The following is a 20,171-nucleotide window of genomic DNA, read 5'->3' as shown; positions in this document are numbered from 1 at the left end:
CACTACCAGGTATCTGGTAAATCAGCATATACTGTTTTTACAAGACCAGCTTTGTAAAACAAATAATGACTTCCTGTGTCACACGCCGTGACTGCTGCAAGACCATTGGAGTGAAAGTGAGCTACATCAGAGGCAGTGATTTTAAAAGCTCAGTTATCAGTCTAACTTCAAACACTACTGTATATGAGCTACATTCTCTACACCCTGGAATAAGATCTTAATGATCTGGCACAGTTGGCATACGTGATTGCTGTACACCCAATGGCTTCAGAATGTTCAGTTCAGTTCACTTTAATTTTGTAGATGGTTTTTATAGCAAGGTTGACTGATGGCAAGATTACTCATGGCAGGATGCAGAACAGCAGAATCACATTGCAAGAAAATCCACTCAAAGCCACTTTATTCTGTGCTCAACAATTCCTGCTTCAGTTTTTTTTTTTTTTTTTTTTGGTATTAATTTATGCAGTTTGCCTGGTTACGATTCCTGGAAAAAGTATAAAATGCAGCTCATCCAAGATGTAATTATTTCAAATCCTAATAGGTCTTTGACACACGCTTCCATGCATCAGATGAATTTAGACGCTCACATCGGGTAACTTCTTCATTCAAAGGACTGATTTCTACCCTGACTGTCCCAGATTATCTTCAAGTTTGTTTCAATTACACTTTGAATCAAAGGGGATTCCTCATACAACCGAGAAATGAATACATTTAAAAATAAATTATGTTTTATGTTTTTCTTTTGCTGTTTCCTTTTGTGGTCAGGTTTTCAGTGCTGTAAATAACTTCACCTTGTAGAACTCTTTCAGAACTAAGTAACTGTACAATTCGACAAGCCTTGTTTAATCATTTCAACAGTTTCAGTTTCATATTAAGGAAATATGTCACTAAAGAATAACCACATGTCACTGGTTAACTGTCTGTTATGTAGAGTGGAATTATGTTCCACTATGTTACGTTCAAGAGTGCAGTTTTGAAAGACAAACCTAGCATACATGCATGTTCATTTTGAAACATAACATCTGGTACTACACTAGGTTAAAGAAAGTTCTCAGTTTGTTTTGTTTTTTTGTGTTATTTTTTGGGGGGTAGGGTTGCCTTCCGGGAAGTCTATGACTGCTTTACTTCTTAGGTCCTTTTATCCCAGCAGAGTCTTTGTGGATCAAAGAATCTTACTGGCTGCAAAACATATCAGTCATTAGGGGAAGCAGCTGGTTGGTCACTAACAGGCCCTGAAAGGGTGGGAATAAGTTCACTCTCCAGGCGAAATGACCAAGGAAGTATAAAACAATGTGAAGCAAGGCTTGCAAGAGATTTCATTCTCTAGTCAGTGTCGTACCTGATATCACATTTTAAAATGAAAATACATGTTTGCTAAAAAAAAAAAAAAAAGAAAAAAAGAAAAATGTTTTAAGCTACATCAGCAGTTTAATTTCCAAAGTTTAAGGTAAAAGAAAGAAAAACAAATTAATAAAGCAATGTCTTGATCGTGATTCTGGTCTGACTTTAGTTACTGGTGTTGATATATATATATATATATATATATATATATATATATATATATATATATATATATATAGATGAGAGAGAGAGAGAGAGAGAGAGAGAGAGAGAGAGAGAGAGAGAGAGAGAGAGAGAGAGAGAGAGAGAGCTGAATGTCCAAAGAAAAAGTTTGGTAAAGGTATATAATTGATATTCCCTTTCAATTCGAAGACGACTGAATTCGAAGCTGCCGATAGGCCCCTTTCTGGGATGATGTACTCGATCCCGCCCACCGAAGGGATAAAACCTCTCTGCTGGCCCATCGGTGCACAGGCCGCCCACATTCACTCCCCATCTCCGCAAGCAAGAAGGATGAAGCGTTCCAAGCAGGCAAGGGACATTATGGATTTCATGGCCCAGATGGCCCAGGTCTAAGAGCTCTTGGCTAAACAGGCGCCGACGGCCCAGGCCCTGCCCAGGCCCCGTTGCAGCCCATTTGACACCCCCCCCCCACCTCCCCAGGGGAGTTCAGGGTGGATGGGAAGAGGCGTCTCAGCTGGCGTCTCAGCCCCATAGTAGCCTTTGGGAAGGGGGCCTCCTTCTCCTCTGACAAGCTGGTTTGCGAGACCCCTGCTGAGAAAGAACCTGGCTTTGCCTCGGAAGCCATGCTCAGTTTTGGCAATTATGGCTGCAGCTTTCTTGCAGGTCCCCTGGATGCCAGTGGCAGAACCACGGCAGTCTGTTTGCTGGATGCAGGTGATGGCTCCTCGCCCTCAAAAGTTCCCGGCCTTCCTAGACTTCATGGAGGAAGTACGCTGCTCCTGGGATCGTCTAAAACTAGTGTGCCGCACCGCTTGCCTCCTTAGAAGGCAACCCTTAGAAGGCCCTCGTTAAGGCCACGTTGGTGGGTGGGTTGGCTAGAGACCGAGCGTGCCCTAACTCTCAATGTAAGATGACGGAAATGTATCTCAAGCGGGCGTATGCAGCAGAGGCGCAGGCAACTCACTTGTCTAATACAGCGAGTGTGCTAACTGCTTACAAAGACGGTGTACTGCATGAGGCCCCGCTCCCCAAGCCGGTGGCCACGGAGTTACATCTCTTCCAAGGGAAGCTCTTGGCCGGAGCCTGGCTAGCTTGATTGTGGTTCGTAGACAGCTGTAGCTGTTCCTGATGCGGATAAGGCCATGCCGCTTGACGCGCCTATATCCCCAGGACATATCTTTGGGACAGCTGTGGAGGAGAGCTTACAGAGGTCCCACCGGGAACATGAGGCATCCCAGCAGGTGGCCACATTGCTCCCTCCCGCTCCTCCATGTGGGGCAGATCAAGCCGCTGGCGAGCTCCTCAGATACAGACTGTCACTAGAACAGTTCCAGTCCCCACATATTCACTGGGTGACCTAAGGCATCACCTACAGGGCACACCAGCAAAAAAGCAACCAGGTCCAACCGGCAGGCAGAGGGATCGCAGTCCACACACTAGTGTCACAGGAGGCATTTTCAGGGCCAGTGCTCTAAACACCCACCCCAAACTGCCCTGCCTCAGCCTCAGCAGCCCGAGCAGGGCCCCTGAAGGCTGGCGGTCTCACACCCCCTTTTTGGCACACTGGTGCACTTGTACCTCAGACTCCTGGGTGCTTGCCACTGTGCAAAATGGTTACGGGCTTCAGTTCTGCTTGGGACCTCCTCCCTTTTGAGGCATCACAAATACTTTGTGACAGACTCTCTCCAGGCCTCGGTACTTCAGAAGGAAGTGGCCGCTTTGCTGTGCAAGTGAACCATTAGTCTCGTAGACCCCACCTCCCGCATAGAGGGGTACTACTCAAGGTATTTTCTGGTACCCAAAATGGACGCCAGCTGTCGCCAAGTGGTGACGACAGATGCCTCCGACTGGTGTTGCGGGTTGTGGTCTGGAAAGGCAGAGGATCCTAGCCGGACTGCTAGACAACCCTGCACATAAATATGCTGGAATTTCAAGCAGTATCCCTTGCTCTCCACCACTTTCTCCCAGTGCTGAGCAGTAGGCATGTGTTGATCCGGATGGACAACATGACAGGTATGTCAACCACCAGGGTGGCCTACGCATGGCCTTCAAGCTATTGACATGGGCTCATAGGAACTTGCTGTCCCTATGGGCGACACACATTCCCGAAGTGGTGAACTGGGCAGCGGACCTCCTCTCCAGGAACGGTCCGCATCCGTCAGAGTGGCAACTCCACCCTCAGATAGTGGAGTGCATTTGGGAGCAGTTCGGGAAGTCACAGGTCGATTTCTTCGCCTTGGCAAAGACGACACATTGCCCCATATGGCACTTCCTCCATCGCTTAGGTGGTCCAATCGGCGTAGACGCCCTAGCACACAAATGGCCCAGAGTGCTTCCCCCCTATACCGCTGCTCCCGGCCTCTCTCAGTCAGGTTAGAGAAAGCATTTGTTCTCCTACTGGCCCCCAAGTGGTCCAGGAGAGTTTGGTTTTCGACCCTTTTCCAGCTGTTGCACGGCCAGCCCTGGGAGATTCCACTTCACATGGATCTCCTCAGTCAGGCAAAAGGCTCTCTTTGTCACCCGGAACTGGACAGGTTCTGGCTATGGGTCTGGCCGCTGAAAGTGGCCAGTGGTTAGCCCTAGAGCTATCAGATGAAGTTGTGGGTACGTTGCAGAGTGCAAGGGCAGACTCCACTAGGTCCTTGTGCACCTATAAGTGGAGGTATTTCCAGGCTTGGTGTCTGGCTAGCAACCATGTCCCCATATCTTACCCTATGCCAGTCATCTTACAGTTTCTGCAAAAACTGCTTGATGCTGGTAGGTCACCTTCCACCTTGAAGGTATATTTAGCAGCTATCTCTGCTTGCCATGCCCCCGTAGATTCAACGTCTCCGGGTGCGCACATGATTCATTGGTGGTTGTCTTCGAATTGAAAGGGAATGTGAGGTTACTACCGTAAACCTGGTTCTCTGAAAGAGAAGAGTGACCACCAACTGCAAGGTCTCATCGGTCGCGCTCATGGGTTCGATGGAAAAAGAGAAATGGCTTCCTTTGGATGATCCCCTCGGTGGGCGGGGCCGTGTGCATCATCCCAGGAAGGGGCCTATACCTACAATGCCTGTCCCATACGTAATGTCATTGGTGGTCAGTGGCACTGGAACAATTTTTTAGGTGGGGGTGCTGAAAGCCATTGAACAAAACTGTAACCCCTGTATATGATGGAAGCCATGCAAAGCCAGGGGGTGCTACCACACCCCCAGCACCTCTAGTTCTAGTGCACTTGTTGGTGGTCGTCTACTCTTTCAAGTAACCAGGGTTACAGTAGTAACCTAACGTTTTCATGCATTTTAGGAAGTGTAGCATAACATAATTGGCATTATCCATCAGTTTTGATTTTGTTTGTATTATGCGATATAACTATGGACAATAACTATAATTTTATTCTAGCCTCTCATAAAAACTGGGACTTTTTTTTTTTTTGAGTAATTTAAAGACCAGCAAAAATGGTTCAGGCTCAAAATTGTTCTCTAATATACTAATGATCACAACCTGACATACGATAAAATATTTATTTGAATATAAAAATTAAAACAAACAAAACACATACATATCTATCATAGGTATACAAATATACTAATAGCAATACATGCTTGCTTTATGACCTCGGTGTTTATGTTCGTATTTATTAGGTGAACTTCCCCTTTAAATATCGGAATGGTGAGACGAAGCAGGAAGTTTTCTTGGTAACTTTTTTATTTGCTGTAAACCGAGCACACTCACAGGGAGACGTGGAGGACAGGATTTAGCAGGAAGGGGTAAAGTTATTGTGCTGCAACAAGCCACGGGTTCGTTTTATAGCAAGAGGTTTGAAAATAGACGAGATATGGATGGATAGTTTAAACGGAGAGGAAGATGTTTTTTTGTCAAATTGAAAAAGCTTCGCCACTGGCAGGGGAAATAGATTTATTGTCTTGTTTTTCAAAGCCATCAAGTACATATCTGGAATATGAACTTTACAAAACGAGACAGACTGTAGAAGCCTGAGCTAAGGTCTGTGTGTATAAACTGTTATTCTGGACGGAATTTAAAGCTGGAAAACAAGGGTACAGAAGAGGAAATCAACTCGTGTATTGTGAATTATTATTTTTTTGTTTGTTTGTTTTAAATTCGGGAGCCGTCAAGCTGATTGGTCAGTCCAAGTACGACTACTGTAATACAGTGAAATATCAATCGCCAGAGGAAACTACAATACGGACTATTCTGCAAAGGAAATGTTTTAAGTTTTGTGTTTTTTACCGTAACAAATTGAACTGCACACTGACTTGACTATGACAGGTTATGTTTACCGCACTCGTTTTGTTTTGCTTTAAAACAGCTAGTAGTACTAGAATCCATTCTTTTGGAGCGGTGTATTTAACATTTATTTTCTTTAAAACGCGAAGCCATTCTATTTGTTTGGTTCCGTTGTTGGTCCTGTTTTGTAAATGTATTTAAGTGTATTTATTTCCGTGAGAAAACTAATCAGTGGGCTTGTGAATCCACGCTTTTCAGATTTATTTTAATTTATATATATATATATATATATATATATATATATATATATATATCCAAAACTTTTTTTAACGATGATGGCTGGCGGTGGGGTCTCACCCTCTGGCGGGGCGTCTCCGTTGTGGTATCACCGGGATCTGAGCCGAGCTGCGGCCGAGGAGCTATTGGCCCGGGCCGGTCGGGATGGAAGCTTCCTAGTTCGGGACAGCGAAAGTGTCAACGGCGCCTACGCCCTCTGCGTCCTGTAAGTTACATTTAATCTATCTATTTATATATAATCTCCAGTGTTTTGACTGAGTAAACTCATTGCTCGACTTGCTGTCTCTCCATGGAACAGATAGATACACAGTCATGAACTACATCTTCAGAACCGTATAATATATGTTTAAGCCGCTGGTTGTTTGGTCAGAACCAGCTGTCTGAAATGGGGTGGAACTTTGAATGGACGTTCGTTTAAAGAAGTCATTCACACAGTCTGCGTTTGTGCTTCAGTTGCTCACCATGGTTTTGCTGCTGCAACGTTTTCTTAAATATTTGAACTATCCCTTTAAATATCCGAATATTTATGTATGTGAATATTTAAGGAAACAATTCGCCAGTGCACCTATTAAAAATGTAGTCATATATCCCTGCCATTATAATTTCAACACAAACAGTTTTCTATAATTAATATATGACAATCCCATATATCGTAGGGTACAACATTATGAATTGACATGTAGTAGAGCATTCCAAAACGAGCCAGTTGCTGGAAGCTGAAGTAGCACTAATGTAAATATAAGTCTGTGTTAAATGTGTTTTGTAGTTGCTGTACCACAGGGGCTAGTATTGGCTTGATACTTAAATAGTAAAATAATCATGTCAGAACTGCATCCTTTCTACCAGCAATCTAATAATGGTTGCCTGCCAGCAGCCATGTTGGCAATTTGCCTGTCTCTAAGCTATTTAATAGATTTCTTTATAATTCTAGTGAGAAAGTATCCCTTTTATTCTGTTAAGATGTGATGTGGAGTGGACTTCAAAGAGGATTCAATGCTAGAAAATGGCTGACTGGTGACCATCTATTGGCTTTATTTTCTTCCATGTGCAGATTTATTATGGCGGGGATCTGTATAATGTAGTGTGATATAGTGTGGCACATACTCCCCTCACCCCTTTCCCTCAGTGAGATTAGTAACATTCTTTCATGAGGACAAGCTCTTGTACAGTAATATATCCTTAGCTGGGAGATGCACAGTAATGGAGGTAGGCACTCCTCTGTGACACTATTCTTTAGCATAAATATGTAAGTCATTATGAAATTTGCTATTTCATAGTGTCAGAATAGAGGATGTGGTCGTCTGGAGGGTGCCTGTCAGTATTTCAATGTAAATATGTATAGAAATGCATGTTCAGTCGTGATGAAGATTGATCTGGACATAACATATGGAGCATCGTAGTGTGGGGTATATGAAGTCTGTCTGAATGTCAAACTTTGGCAACAGCTCATAATAACTTTTTTGCATGTTGCTGATGCCTGTTATTTTGAATTTGTGGCAGAGGAGAAAGGCCACTGACATGCTTGCTGCTTTTATCTTCATTTAAGAGATACTGCGTGATCTGTGTAACTACTTACTGTAATGAACTCATTAGTTACATAGCTACAGATTTAATTTTTTTAAATTTTTTTTTTTTTAAAGGCAAAAATTATAGAAGGGCTAAACTGCAGTTTATACAGTGATGAAAATATTGATTTTGTTTTTAATGAACTTTAAAAAAAATAAGTACAGTGGAGCAGAAACTTAGCAGAATAACTTATTATTTATTTATTTATTTTTTATAAACAAGGCCCTAGGTTCTTACAACGTACTGTAGTCACGGTGACCTGGAGCTGAGAAGCCAACAGACAGATTTAGAATTTAGCATTTTTTTATTTGTTGAGTTTTCATCTTCTAAAACAACCTTTTCTGTGTAAATAAATAATCAGTTGTTTCTTTCTTGGGTGGCTCCTTCTGTGATTCATTGCAAACTGCACTGTCTGGGGTCGTTTCATGTCTCCTCCACATCACCGCAGACCTTGCTGTAAGATCGGCACTGTTTACCAGAAATAGACAGGAGAATTCGCAAACCGGCAGTTGAACCCCTCCAGGTATTAACATGGTTACACAGATATTTGTTTGCCGTGCTCGCGTGTAGGAGGCTCTTGCAGTATGTGTGGGCTTGGTTGCCCATAAAGTGTTGCTTTAGAACCCTGTGTTGAAGTATAAAAGCACTTGAAGATGTAATTTGCCATCTCTGCTGCTAATACTAACAGTTGCCAGCAGTGGTGTCTTTGTATACCAGCAGCTGTTTGGAGATTTCAAATAAAATTGTCTGATTTCTGATAGAACAATGGTAATGGAAGATAGTGTGGAATAACAACGTAAACAGACACCAGTACAGTTCTCTTTCGTTATAAGGTGGGGTGGCCATGGTTCCTGTTTCCTCCATAATGCCACTACACTGTCATTTGTGTTTTCGTTATAAAACACAAATCTCCTAGTGTACCTCTGGCTCCCAACTAGTGCACTAAAGCAGATGCACTAGTCCTGTATGTATTTGAGCGTACAGTAACACTGAACACCTTAGCAGGGCTCTGTTGCCTCTTTTTAAATATATCACAGAAGGCTTGTTGAAAGGTTTTTATTTCACTGATGACGTATTCTGTTTGCTACCGTGCCACACACGCTTCCAAGCGTGGATACAGTGTACAATACATATTTCAGAAAATGTAATCAACTCACAGTGAACATATTATATTTGTAGGCACGGTACATGTCCTGCAGTTTGGAGCAGTGCTTTATAAATGAGCTAACACAGCATGGTGTGTGCGTGGGATGGAGCAGGAGCGGTTCCCTTTTCTTTATTTGTTTACTTGCTTGTTTTGCTTCTTGCTTCCTGAGCATAAATGATAGATTACCAATGAAATGTAACTAGAAAGTCAGCTGCTTTATTTAGTCTTGTTTCTGAGAACAGTCAAAGAGCAATATCTTCGCATAAAATTAAACTTATTTTGGAACACTGTACTGCCCTGTAATATTACAATTATTAGTGTCTGTGTCGACAGTGTTGGCTCTATTCAAGCTCCTCATTTGCCAAGTCTGGATTTGCAGTGCAGCTGTTCTACTGTATAGAGCTGCGAAAATACATGAAAATCTTTTTCAGTGTATGTCCTTGTCGTGGTAGTATTGGTGACAAACTAAGCCTACTGAATATTGTACTTAAAATTAATAACCCAAAAATTGGAGCTGAGCTGTACAGTTGTGTTTTTGCTTAAATTTATATACACACACACACACACACACACACACACATATATACTGGTACAGTGTTTATTTTTGTCCTGGATGGGGGATTAACTACCAGTGTAGTAAAAGGGTATTATACTGGCCTCCAATATAGCGTTAAGGCACTGTTTGCTTGTGGACAGCTTTATTTTCAATAGTGACAAAAGATGCTTCGTCTCATTTGCTGTTTTGTTTTCCGAAACATCTATCCAAGCCTTTATTAGCTGCAAGCTGAAGTGCCTGGCGTTGCTAGGGGAAAGTCAATGTTTCATGCATGACAGATTGGGGAATGGTAGCCTTACGTATTCCTGTAAGTTACCGATCTTGGGTGTCGCACAATGCTCTCTGACCCCTTTCCCTTTTTTAATTTTTTTTTATTTTGGCTGCACTGGCTCCTGCGGGGTCCGAATGCATACAGGAACAAACAGACAAACTTTCTTCTTTATACGTTGAGATTCACGTTGGCCCAACATGCTGCTGTTACTTTTGCCATTGATGATTACACTCTGAATCCATTAGGAGTGAATGAGTCCCTCAAAGTTCAGTTAACGAAGTAACCCTGTAAATCATACCTGTCATGCACCTGCGTTCGCTGTGCAGGTGCCAGGCGGCCTGAAAGCAGGGCTTACCAACAGATTTGTTTTCCTTATGCAAGGTGTTTTAAAATGAAAATGCATGGTTTCTACACTACTGTATAGCATGTTTTTCTTTCAAAACTGTACACGGCCTGTATAGATAATGGTAGTGCATGGCAGGTAAGGTTTATGGCATTATTGTGTTATCTGAAACCAGTCCTCAGTCTACAAGCACCAGGGTTTGTATGACATGATACTATTAACCAGGTGGGTTTGTCTGCATTATTGCAATGCAGTTAAACACAACAAGCATTTATTTTAAAGCGTCTTTCATGTCTAGCATTTCAACATGAGCCATGCGTCAGTTCTTAAGACTTTGTTCTATAAAATCAACAAATACTTTCAAGATCAATAGCTTCTTAGAACATTCCATACAAACCGACTGAAACTGAAAATCAAAAGCAGACTTTTCTTAACATATGGAGAGCAGTCAAGGTCTGGCCCCAGCATCCGAATCGGCTCATTTCTGTTTACATACCAGCACAGTCTTATCAGCTGTCCAGCCATGTGACTTAAGAGTCGCACCCGGGGAGATGGAAGGTGCAGCCACTACAGCCCGAGGCTTTAGAACTCCCTTCCTTATTTCTGTCCCCATGGCTGGTCTCATAATCTTCAGTGGTTGGTTTAGAACCCTGCGTTTTTATAAATCACCCTGTGAACGCTTGTTGCTCTGCGGAATTAGCTGCTTTTTGCGCTTGCGTGCCTGACATTTAAAAAATAAATAAATATAAATATTAATAATAAATATATGATAAATAGTTTTTTGTTTAACTTTTTTGTTTAAGATGTGACGTGAGTGTTGGTCATCTTGTAACACAGAATATTTCTCTTTGACCAAAGCACCCAAAGTGAATGTTGTAAATTGAGTAATGCATTTTGTTTGGAATCATATTCAAATAAAATCTGTGGTTAGAATCTGTGAGCTGCAAGGGGAACTGGCAGACAGGCAGAGGATTGTCTAAACCAGTCCAGGCAGCCTTGGACAGACAGGTGGATTCAAGCACTGTGGCTGCTATTGTTTAATGTAATAACACTCAACACAGCCTGGGCATTGCCACCCCCTTGCAATGGCACCCTGAAGGAGATAACAGTTCCCCTTTTACAGTCCCTAAACTCATTTCCACAGCAGTGGGTCTAGATTTTGTCATTGTAATTGTTTCAGTATAGCTTTAAATGTTCCTCCTTTAGGTTTAAACTTTGTCACTTTTGAGCAAATGTATGCATGTATTTTATTTGTGTGCATGTGTGTGTATAATATATATAATACTGTGTGTGTTGATTTTTTAGCAATGGAAAAAATATGAAAGTGCAAGTTGTAGAGAAGATATCTACTGTAAGCATAAATGAATCTCTTTTGGGCAAGGCTGTTATTGTAAATGAGAATTTGTTCTCACTTGACTCCTCTGGAGAAATTTAAAGGTTTTAATTGATTGATTGATCTATTAACTTCAATTCTAGCCTTATGATAACTTAGTGTATATCTGTATGTCAGATTCATATCCTTCGGCTACCAAGAAACGAATGCATTCATCACTCGCACATTCCACTGATTTAGGCACTAGCTTGAACGTCTGTCTGTTTGACCAAGAGGTTTATTTGATCAGCATTATGTCACACATGGACAAGCAACAGCTGGATTTTTCAGATCATATCACTGGGGAGTCGTCTTCAACTGCATCAACCACCTCCCTGTGATTACCCAAGAGTGCTTCATGCAACACGAGGACAAGCAAAGCAACAGCAAAAACAAACTAGCATGTAAACACTAAAGCACACAAACTCCATTTTAAATAATCTCTTTCCAGTGAAACGGTAAAGTACCGATCGTATGGATTACTTGTAAACTGTAGACTCGCACTGACCCCTCCCCCACATGCGCTAAAAAGCAGACAAGCCGAGCACACAAACTAACCTGCTCAGCCCATTGTGATTTTTCTGAATAATGTACTCGCCCACACACTGAGTGAATTATTTAGAAAGTGATGAAAAGAATGTGCAGTCAACCCCTGAGGATAGAAAATATTTAGTTTGTACTCCTGAATTAAGAGTAAGGCAGGAGGATGGACCAAATATCTACACTACCTTGGGGGACACATTACCTGCACAGTTAAGCAAGTGGAGATGTGTTGTATATTTGCAGTGCTGTTCTGGTTATCAACCTGAAATGCAGAGTGAAATGGCCTGGATAAAGCATTAACCTCTGACTGACATCTCTGTCTGCTCACCTACCTGTAAATAAAAACCAACAGTCTGTCAGATCTGCAATACTGCAATATTGTTTATGGCGATTCATTGCTGATGAATTGGTTACCTTTTGTAACCTTGTGAGTGTAATCGTGTTTCTGTTTGCACTTTGTTGACCAGACCTGGCTGTGGTATTTTAGGTATGACAGGCCCACTTCTTCACTAGTTTACAGCCTTGTTATTTTAAGATAAAACGTATAAGAAACTGAAGTATTTCTTGGAGCATTTTACAACACTGGAAATACCCTGGTTTGCTTCAGATACCAGTCTGTGGTTCTGTCTGGAATAATTAATCTGTGACTCGGTGTTTTGGAAGTTCTAATAGCCTAGTATTCTGTAGAGTGTTTTATAGCTACAGTATGCAGTACTGTATGGAACAACTTCACTATGCACTTGTAACCAGAACACAAAGCAGATTACCTTCATTAGGGGAGGTAAATGCTAGTACAATAATTTCTAACCTAGTTATTTCTGAATTAACACTGAAAAGCTGGCACTGTGACAGGAGTGAATTATTGTGTAGACAAAATGACGTACAAGTGAGTAGGTTTCTATAAGAGTTAATTGTGATTTTACAGGGTCTTGATATCATAGGTGTTATATGTTCCAGATAAGTCAAGACACGTTTAAATTACCCAGTTCTTTACAAAAACTGCATAGAACACAAACTCCTATTTTCTAAGCCAGAATGCCTTTGTAGAGATGCAGTACAGGAAGCCATAAACAAGAGCCTTTGCAGGGTTGCTAAGAGAATATTTACAAAAGACCAGTGCAATAAACAGGTTTGTAAGAAGAGGAGCAGTGGGTGAGGGTAAATCATTCCTGGGGTAACCATGGTGCATGTACTGATTGGTTCTTTTTTGCCTTTTTTTTTTTTCTTTGATTTTGTTGCTTGTAGATTTAGTTCTTCTGAAAAAATAAGGCACAATCTCCGTGGTTACAGTCCGGCACATTGCCGGCTGTTGACACAAGAGCTTCACCCCTACGCTGTGGATCTCAGACACAGGCCTCGAGCAGGCTGGCAGTAGTGCTGCTTTGTGTGGTGGTTTTGTGATAAGAATATTCCTGGTCTGACAGGTAAATGAAGCTGCTGCATCACCTATGTACAGTATTCCTTTCATGTAACGCTAATAGGAATGCAAATTCTGCCATTCTAGCAGCACATGCAAATGAGCAGTATCTGGTACACACTACACAGGAAAAGCTTCTAGTCAAATATATACTGTGCGTCCCCACTTTCAGTGTGCCGAGCGGCAGGAAAGAGACGCCTCACACAAATCAATAGACATCTAGGTTATTCCCCTATTGACATGTTTTGCATCCAGTAACATACTTTGGTCCTGAAGACCATGCTGAAGTTAAACAACCTAGAAAGAAACAGTACTGACAACCTGAAAGTAAGCAAGCCAGTTGAAATAGCTGAGTACAGAGTCACAGAAGAGAATGCCATTAATGGTCTGCGCACAGGTAAAATGTCACAACGGTTAAACATGCCGGAACTGAACAGAATGTCTGCACTGTGGGCTTTGAATGAGTGTGGTTTGGGAAAAACTTCATCATACAGTGCAGAAAAGAAGTTTGGAATTCCAGTGAGATGATTCGCACGCCACATTTCACAGCAGGGAGCACTTCTGCGCTGGCCGGGCTGTATCTTGTTAGAGTTACTGGGCAGGGAATAGCCTGGTTAGTAATTGGTGAACCTTCCGCTTAATTGCTTTCTTGCTTCAGCAAACTGGCTGTACAGAAACGCTGTTTGTGAACGCCTGTCAGCTCTAAGGCGAAACCTTAGAAGAGCAGTGAAAACCACTAATCACAAGCATTCAGTTACATGGGCTTCCAGGTCCTAATTATATAGGATCAAATGTAAATGTACATTATACCTCTCACTTGGACCGTACACTACTGTCCCAGATGTTAACTTTGCCCCACTGTACATACTCACTGAACCAATGAAATTAACCCCTTCATTACTGCAATTGACCTGTTTTCTGTATTCAATAGAGTGTGACACATTTTACCAGCTGTTTTGCTTTCATATCAGTTTTGCCCGGATGGATATAAGAATCCCCATTGCGTAGCAGTTTTATCCATTCCTGGCTTTACTGTCCGTTTAATAAGACACCTGAGCTTGTTATCTGTGCACTTTGGCACCTTGTATTAATCCCTGGAATGGGTGAAACTGCTGTGCAATTAGTCTTATTTCTATCCTTGGGTCTGTTTGTCACTGGAGCTAAAAGAGCAGCAGACTGCGCTGTAAACTTTAAAACCCAATTGCCAAACTTGAGAAGAGAGAAGTGCTTCTGTGTAAACTTGTTTTTCTTTCTTTGTCTGTGATAAGACCAGTTTCAGTGTTTCTCTAATCACAACTGGACAGCATTAGGTTAATTAATTATATTCATATATATATATATATATATATATATATATATATATATATATATATATATATATATATATATATATGTATATATATATATATAATATATATATATATATATATGTATGTGTGTGTGTGTGTGTGTGTAAATATATCTATATCTATATATATATATATATATATATATATATCTATATATCTATCTATATATATCAGTGAAAGATTTCACTTGTTTTAAAAGGTTCGACAGCCCTTTTACAGCAGATCCAGAGACAAGAGTGGTATTTATTTTAAGCACTTTCATGCAGATTTGTATTATTTATAAAAATAAAAACAAAAACAAAGCCTAACTCCCACATGGAGTAGTGCGCTATACTGGTTCACTTCCAGTTCTCACTGTATCAGACAGCTAAGCTGTTTACCCATTGCAGAAACCATATCCCACACAAAGGGCTACACAGTACCTTGCTCCGACTGACAGCCTCTTCTTGCACACGGACTGCCCTGAACAAACTGGTCCTGTTTTAATTACCTGCCTGCTACAGGTAGGTGACATCAATTATATTTAACAACAACTAAGTACACCTGTGGCTGTACGAACACAGCCACTCCCCCACATTTCTCTGGCAGAGACAGTAATTAACCCTTGACTTTCCAAATACACACTGCATTCCAATGATGTAATATTTCTAATTCTGTTACAAAGACGGGAAGGTGGGGATTCATAAAATTAACCTACGTGTTACAACAGAGTTCCATCCTTCTTGCTGTCTAAATATTTTGAATTTGTCAGCTGATTTGTGAAACGACTTAAAGGGATACTTTCTTTAATCAACATCATCTGGTCTCTTACCTGTTTAAGATGCTGTTGTTTGTGTTTTGTGTGATTTATTGGTACTGCTCAGGTCATTATTTGCAATGTATATCTACTGTCGCCTTTGGCACAGATTAATAAAAGTCTCCCATTGCATAGCAGTTTGAGGCATTTCCAGGTGAGCCTTAATTGTAAGTGTATAGTTGCTGTGTGTACTCGCTTAGTCCATTTTTAGCAGGAAAATTAAATGTACATTATCTGCCTTAAGAATTATGGTGAGCATCACCTTCTGACCTGCTAGTGATTCAAACTATAACCCTGAAATGGATTTTAAAAATGTGCAATACAGCAGAACAGTGGTTTGGAAGAATTTATCACTTAGGCAAAGTTATCTTTTGCAGGAAAGCCGATAAGAATTGCACACGCCACCGGTGTTGTTTTGGTACTGTGGTATGGCACATCTGTTTTTCCCAGTGTGAGCAGGAAAAAAAAAAAAAAACCCATCTACGGTTCCTATTGTAAACACTAAGTGCAGTTCTCTGTAGCACCAGTGAAACAGGATCAGGATGGGATACACCCATTTTTCCGCAGCGATGCCATTTTCACCTCCTAAATAAAGCACTTGGAACAGCGAAGAAGCAGGTCAAACACACTGTGCACTTTGTATTACAGTTTTTCGAGGAAATTAAAACAGTAAAACCATTAAGGCTGGTTGGTTTTATTGGAAGATTGGAAACCTGGTGCCTTGGTAACTCTAAAGCAGTTTAAATAACCATTCTGCAGTATTTATCGCTATTGGTTTGAACTGTATCTGTTTGAAATTATTTTGTGTGACTTTCTTTGTGCCAATGTTTTGACCAGATTGCAAAAGAGATTTTAATCTCAGTAGAACTTCCTCTGTTTTTTTTTTATATCTATATATAAACTAAACATATATAAACATTTGCACTATTTTGTGGCAGCACAGTTAAGAATTCTGTCCACTAAAAGTGTTTTAAAATGTTTGTGTGTGACTGTGGTTATGCATAAAATGCCTTTTTTTTTAATTTATTTTATGAATTCGTTTCATTGATTTGTAATGTGTGGGAGGGGGACTTTTGCTGAGCGGCACACTGCAGGCAGCAGCTGTTCTCCCTTATGAACTTTTATAACACTGGTGGGGACAGAAACAATATGGAAGTGGTCCTGCTAGAACCCTCAGAATTACAGGATGATGACAAAGGTAGCACGTTAAACCTCTGCTCTTATGTTTAATGCCGTTTCACTGACTCAGTTGTTAATTATTAGTCTGTACGGTAATTCAGTAAATGACCCTCAAAAACAATCAACCTGTAAATCCTGTGCTAGCTCTTGCTTGTTGAAGTGGCCCGTGCCAGGGTCGGGAGTTAGTACTGTATTATCTCCTCAAGACTCCTGTTCAGATAGCATCTGTAAACCTCAAAACTCTCGACTATACTGGACTAATGGCACCCAGTTGTATCAGTACTTTAATTAGTACACAAGGAGGTCTTAGATCGGCCAGGGTGTCCTCAGCTCACTGCGCACCAGTGACCCCTGTAGACTGGCCGGGCGCCCGCGTGCTTGCCTTTAAGCTGCCCAGAGCTGCGTTGTCCTCCGATGCTGTAGCTCTGGGTTAGCTGCATGGCAGGCCTGCAGAGTGAAAAGAAGCAGTTGGCTGACAGCACACGTTTCGGAGGACAGCGTGTGTCCATCTTCGCCGCTCCCGAGTCAGCGCACGGATGGTAGCGGGAGAAAAACAAGATAAAATCAATGGGCGACAACCAAAAAAAAGTGTTTGAAAAGTAGGTTTTGTGTTGAGAGGGGAGGAGCTGATACCACAGCTCTGGTTTCTGTCTGTGTGAAACGGCTCACTGTAATGGTGTTGGGGGTGCTAGATTTGAGTGAGCTGTTTGAAGTGCGACCTTACAGTACTGCACTGTGGCAAAGAAGTGGGATAATGTACCAGGAAGGATCAACCACAGATGTCTTCAGCTTGAGTGGTGGATAGAAAAATGAAATGCCAACCTTGCTTATATTTGCTGTGTAACTTTAAGTGTTTGACTATTTCACTTGCTGCTGCTATGCACTTACTGTAACCCACATCCTCACTAAAATGCTTTAAAATAAGTAGGCCTGTGTTCAACACAGCTAATTACAATATTGGCAGTTATTGGCAAAAAGTTGCTTCTAATCTATGGTAATTTCTGAAGTAGAGGGAATTAATGGAGTGACATGTAAATGATGATCTGGTATATGCATGTGATTAGCGGTGTGTACCTTGTGTGTATGAGCATTACTCCTAGCCTCAGGTGAGGAGGTCTTGTGATTTAGGGTTACGGACCTGTTTCGTCCAATTGCCTTGCCATTGGTACTGATTAAACGCTCCTTTTAAAAAATAAATAAAAAAATATATATATATATATTGGGAGAGTGGGGTTGCTAAATATACAGGGCATTTCAATAAGGGATAAACAGCAAAAGTTGTGAATCTGTGAAATAATCAGTGAATCGGCAAGGGTCGTATTTACAAAGGTTTTGTGATCGGGTTGGAAAAAATATGAACCACAAGTCATTAAAAGTGGCTGTAAATGTACAATGTGCTGTCCATATTTCACATTGACTGAGCTTAACACTTCCAGTTTGGTGGAGCTGACCACTGTGTTTTCTTTGATACATGTACAGTAGTTTTGAGAATGAATCCACTGGAAGATCAGCGATGGCTTGTGTCAAATAAACCTTGCAGTTGGCTGAAATTCACAGAGGTGTTTAATATTTCCCTTGATGTATTTTTGATATACCAATGTATATAAACCACGTTCCAGAATTCTGGCGAACATAGGTGTTTTTGGCCTCTAAATTGACATTGCCAAGGTGGGTAATCTCAAAGTACTGTCCTTTTTTAAACAGCGTTTTTCTGATCGTTGTAGTCCTTGTCAAATCACTGTACCTATTTTTGAGGCGAGGAAGTGTTGACAGAGAGCTGCATGATTTTACCAGACAGAGATGTGCTCATGGTCATGGGAGTGCTACTGCAGCGATAAAGTGATAAAAGCCTTATACATGACTGTGGCCTCTATTGTATTTATGTCTGCATAGCAGCTTTGTGTGTAATAAGATACAGCAGCTGACTGGTCATGTTTTGCACCACTACTTTGGACCATCTCGCAAGGGGAACTGTAGAAGGAAGATGTGTGTCAGATGTACGAGCGGCTGAACTCTTGTCATAAGAAAAGGTGATATTTTAATCCCAGTTGTAGAAGTTGGTTTGGTTTTAATATAGAGCTGCTGTGTGTTGTGTCTGGTGCTGTCCTACAGTATGCTAGGCTTACTGTAGCTGTCAACTGCAGTGCTAGTATTCTGTGCTAAAAAATAATCCGGACCTCTCCCCCCTCACCTCATGAGTACAAAAATGCATATGAACATTTTTTAGTTGACTGTGAGCTTCATAGATCGCTAGCAACAGAGGTTTTGGGCAAAAGTGAAAATAAACCATGATTTGTTATGTTTTTCTTCAAATGCATGGCACATTTTCAACGTGGGCAGCCACCACTGATAAAGGTCACCTCCTGGAACTCGTTTGGTGTGGGACAGGAAGTGCATGAGGTGTAAGTAAAGGGCTTTTCTTTTTGCCTGTGAGAGTGGCTTGTAATGTTTCAGTAAAACAATGTTGAGGACATGTTAAAGAGGTCAGAAGCTTGATCTTGCTACTCTTCACCCTTGGTCGATTTTAGGCTGCTGTGCTTCAGTACGCTGGGCGCCATGCTGCCTCTGTATCTGAGTTCCGGTTCTCTTGTCTGTGATGATCTACTTGAACAGGTTGACTGCAGCAGGAAACAGCTGCTCGATGCCACAGGCTCCAAGGTCCTCTCTCTGCTTTACAGAAACACTTTCAATTTCTATCGAGCAGTGGCTAAGCACCTCTGGACCAGAAACATCTAAAACCAGGCTGGGGTGAGACCACAAGGTCCCAGTTGGTCACCCAGGTAGTCCTTGTAGTTTGAGTTGAGGGACTGGAGGCCAGCAGGTCTAATACCGTATCAGCATTTACTATGGCTGAATGTAGTTTTGTCTGGAGATGCACAGTAAGCTTTAGTTCAAAAGGAGTCTTTTATTTTATTTGTCCCAGAAAGCAGATTGGCCTACTATAACTTTGTGATTTGGAGCTGATGGACTGATCCGGGAAGCAGTGTGGCTTAGGGCAACACACACACACACACGTCTGTTCCTATTGAAACCCAGTAGCACATTACCTTATTTAACAGAATATACCATTTTCAACAATAATGGACAGTAAAATGAACTGAATGCATTCCTACAATATATCTCCTGATCTTCCAATCTCTTTTTTTAAAACTTTTTTTTAAAGAGTCATATTTTATAAAACGTGAGGACCTTACTTTATTTCTTATTTTGTACTTCTTTGGCCTGATTGTTTTACAAGCACAGTGCTGAAAAGGGCTGGCGCAGTATATTCTCAGTCACAGTTGTCTGCAAGCAAATATGTGGGAGCGCAGTATAAACAGTGGGAGAGCAGTTCCTGGTGTGAAGGACAAAGAGAACAGGTGACAGGAAAGCTGGCAGAGAGATGCAGGGAGGAAAATAATTAACACTCCACCTCTGTTCAGGAAAAATCCTGAGGGAGCGTCACAGGAGCATTGTCTAGTGACGGGACTGTGCTCTACTGTACGCTGCAGGCAATGCAGTATTTGTTCGTTCTTTTCTCGTGGTTATTCAATGTATTTATCATAGTTTATCACGGTTTGCTGAGTTTATTAATATGC

The 20,171-nt window shown here is 41.5% G+C and overlaps 1 protein-coding gene across 2 annotated transcripts in view; it reads left to right on the top strand.

The window, feature by feature from the left end:
* The first annotated feature begins 5,211 nt into the window (after positions 1-5,211).
* inppl1a (inositol polyphosphate phosphatase-like 1a) overlaps positions 5,212-20,171 on the top strand; it is a 42,379-nt gene continuing 27,419 nt past the window's right edge. For both annotated transcript variants that reach the window (XM_041232807.1, XM_041232806.1), the window contains exon 1: positions 5,212-6,259. In XM_041232807.1, coding sequence (XP_041088741.1) covers positions 6,090-6,259 — 170 coding nt within the window. In that variant the 5' untranslated portion in view covers positions 5,212-6,089. The remainder of the gene's footprint in view (positions 6,260-20,171) is intronic.

The sequence above is a fragment of the Polyodon spathula genome, chromosome 30 (genome assembly GCF_017654505.1).
Source record: "Polyodon spathula isolate WHYD16114869_AA chromosome 30, ASM1765450v1, whole genome shotgun sequence".
Taxonomy (NCBI): Eukaryota; Metazoa; Chordata; class Actinopteri; order Acipenseriformes; family Polyodontidae; genus Polyodon; species Polyodon spathula.
The sequence above is the reverse complement of the archived record's forward strand: the minus strand, read 5'-3'. Positions and strand labels throughout refer to the sequence as shown.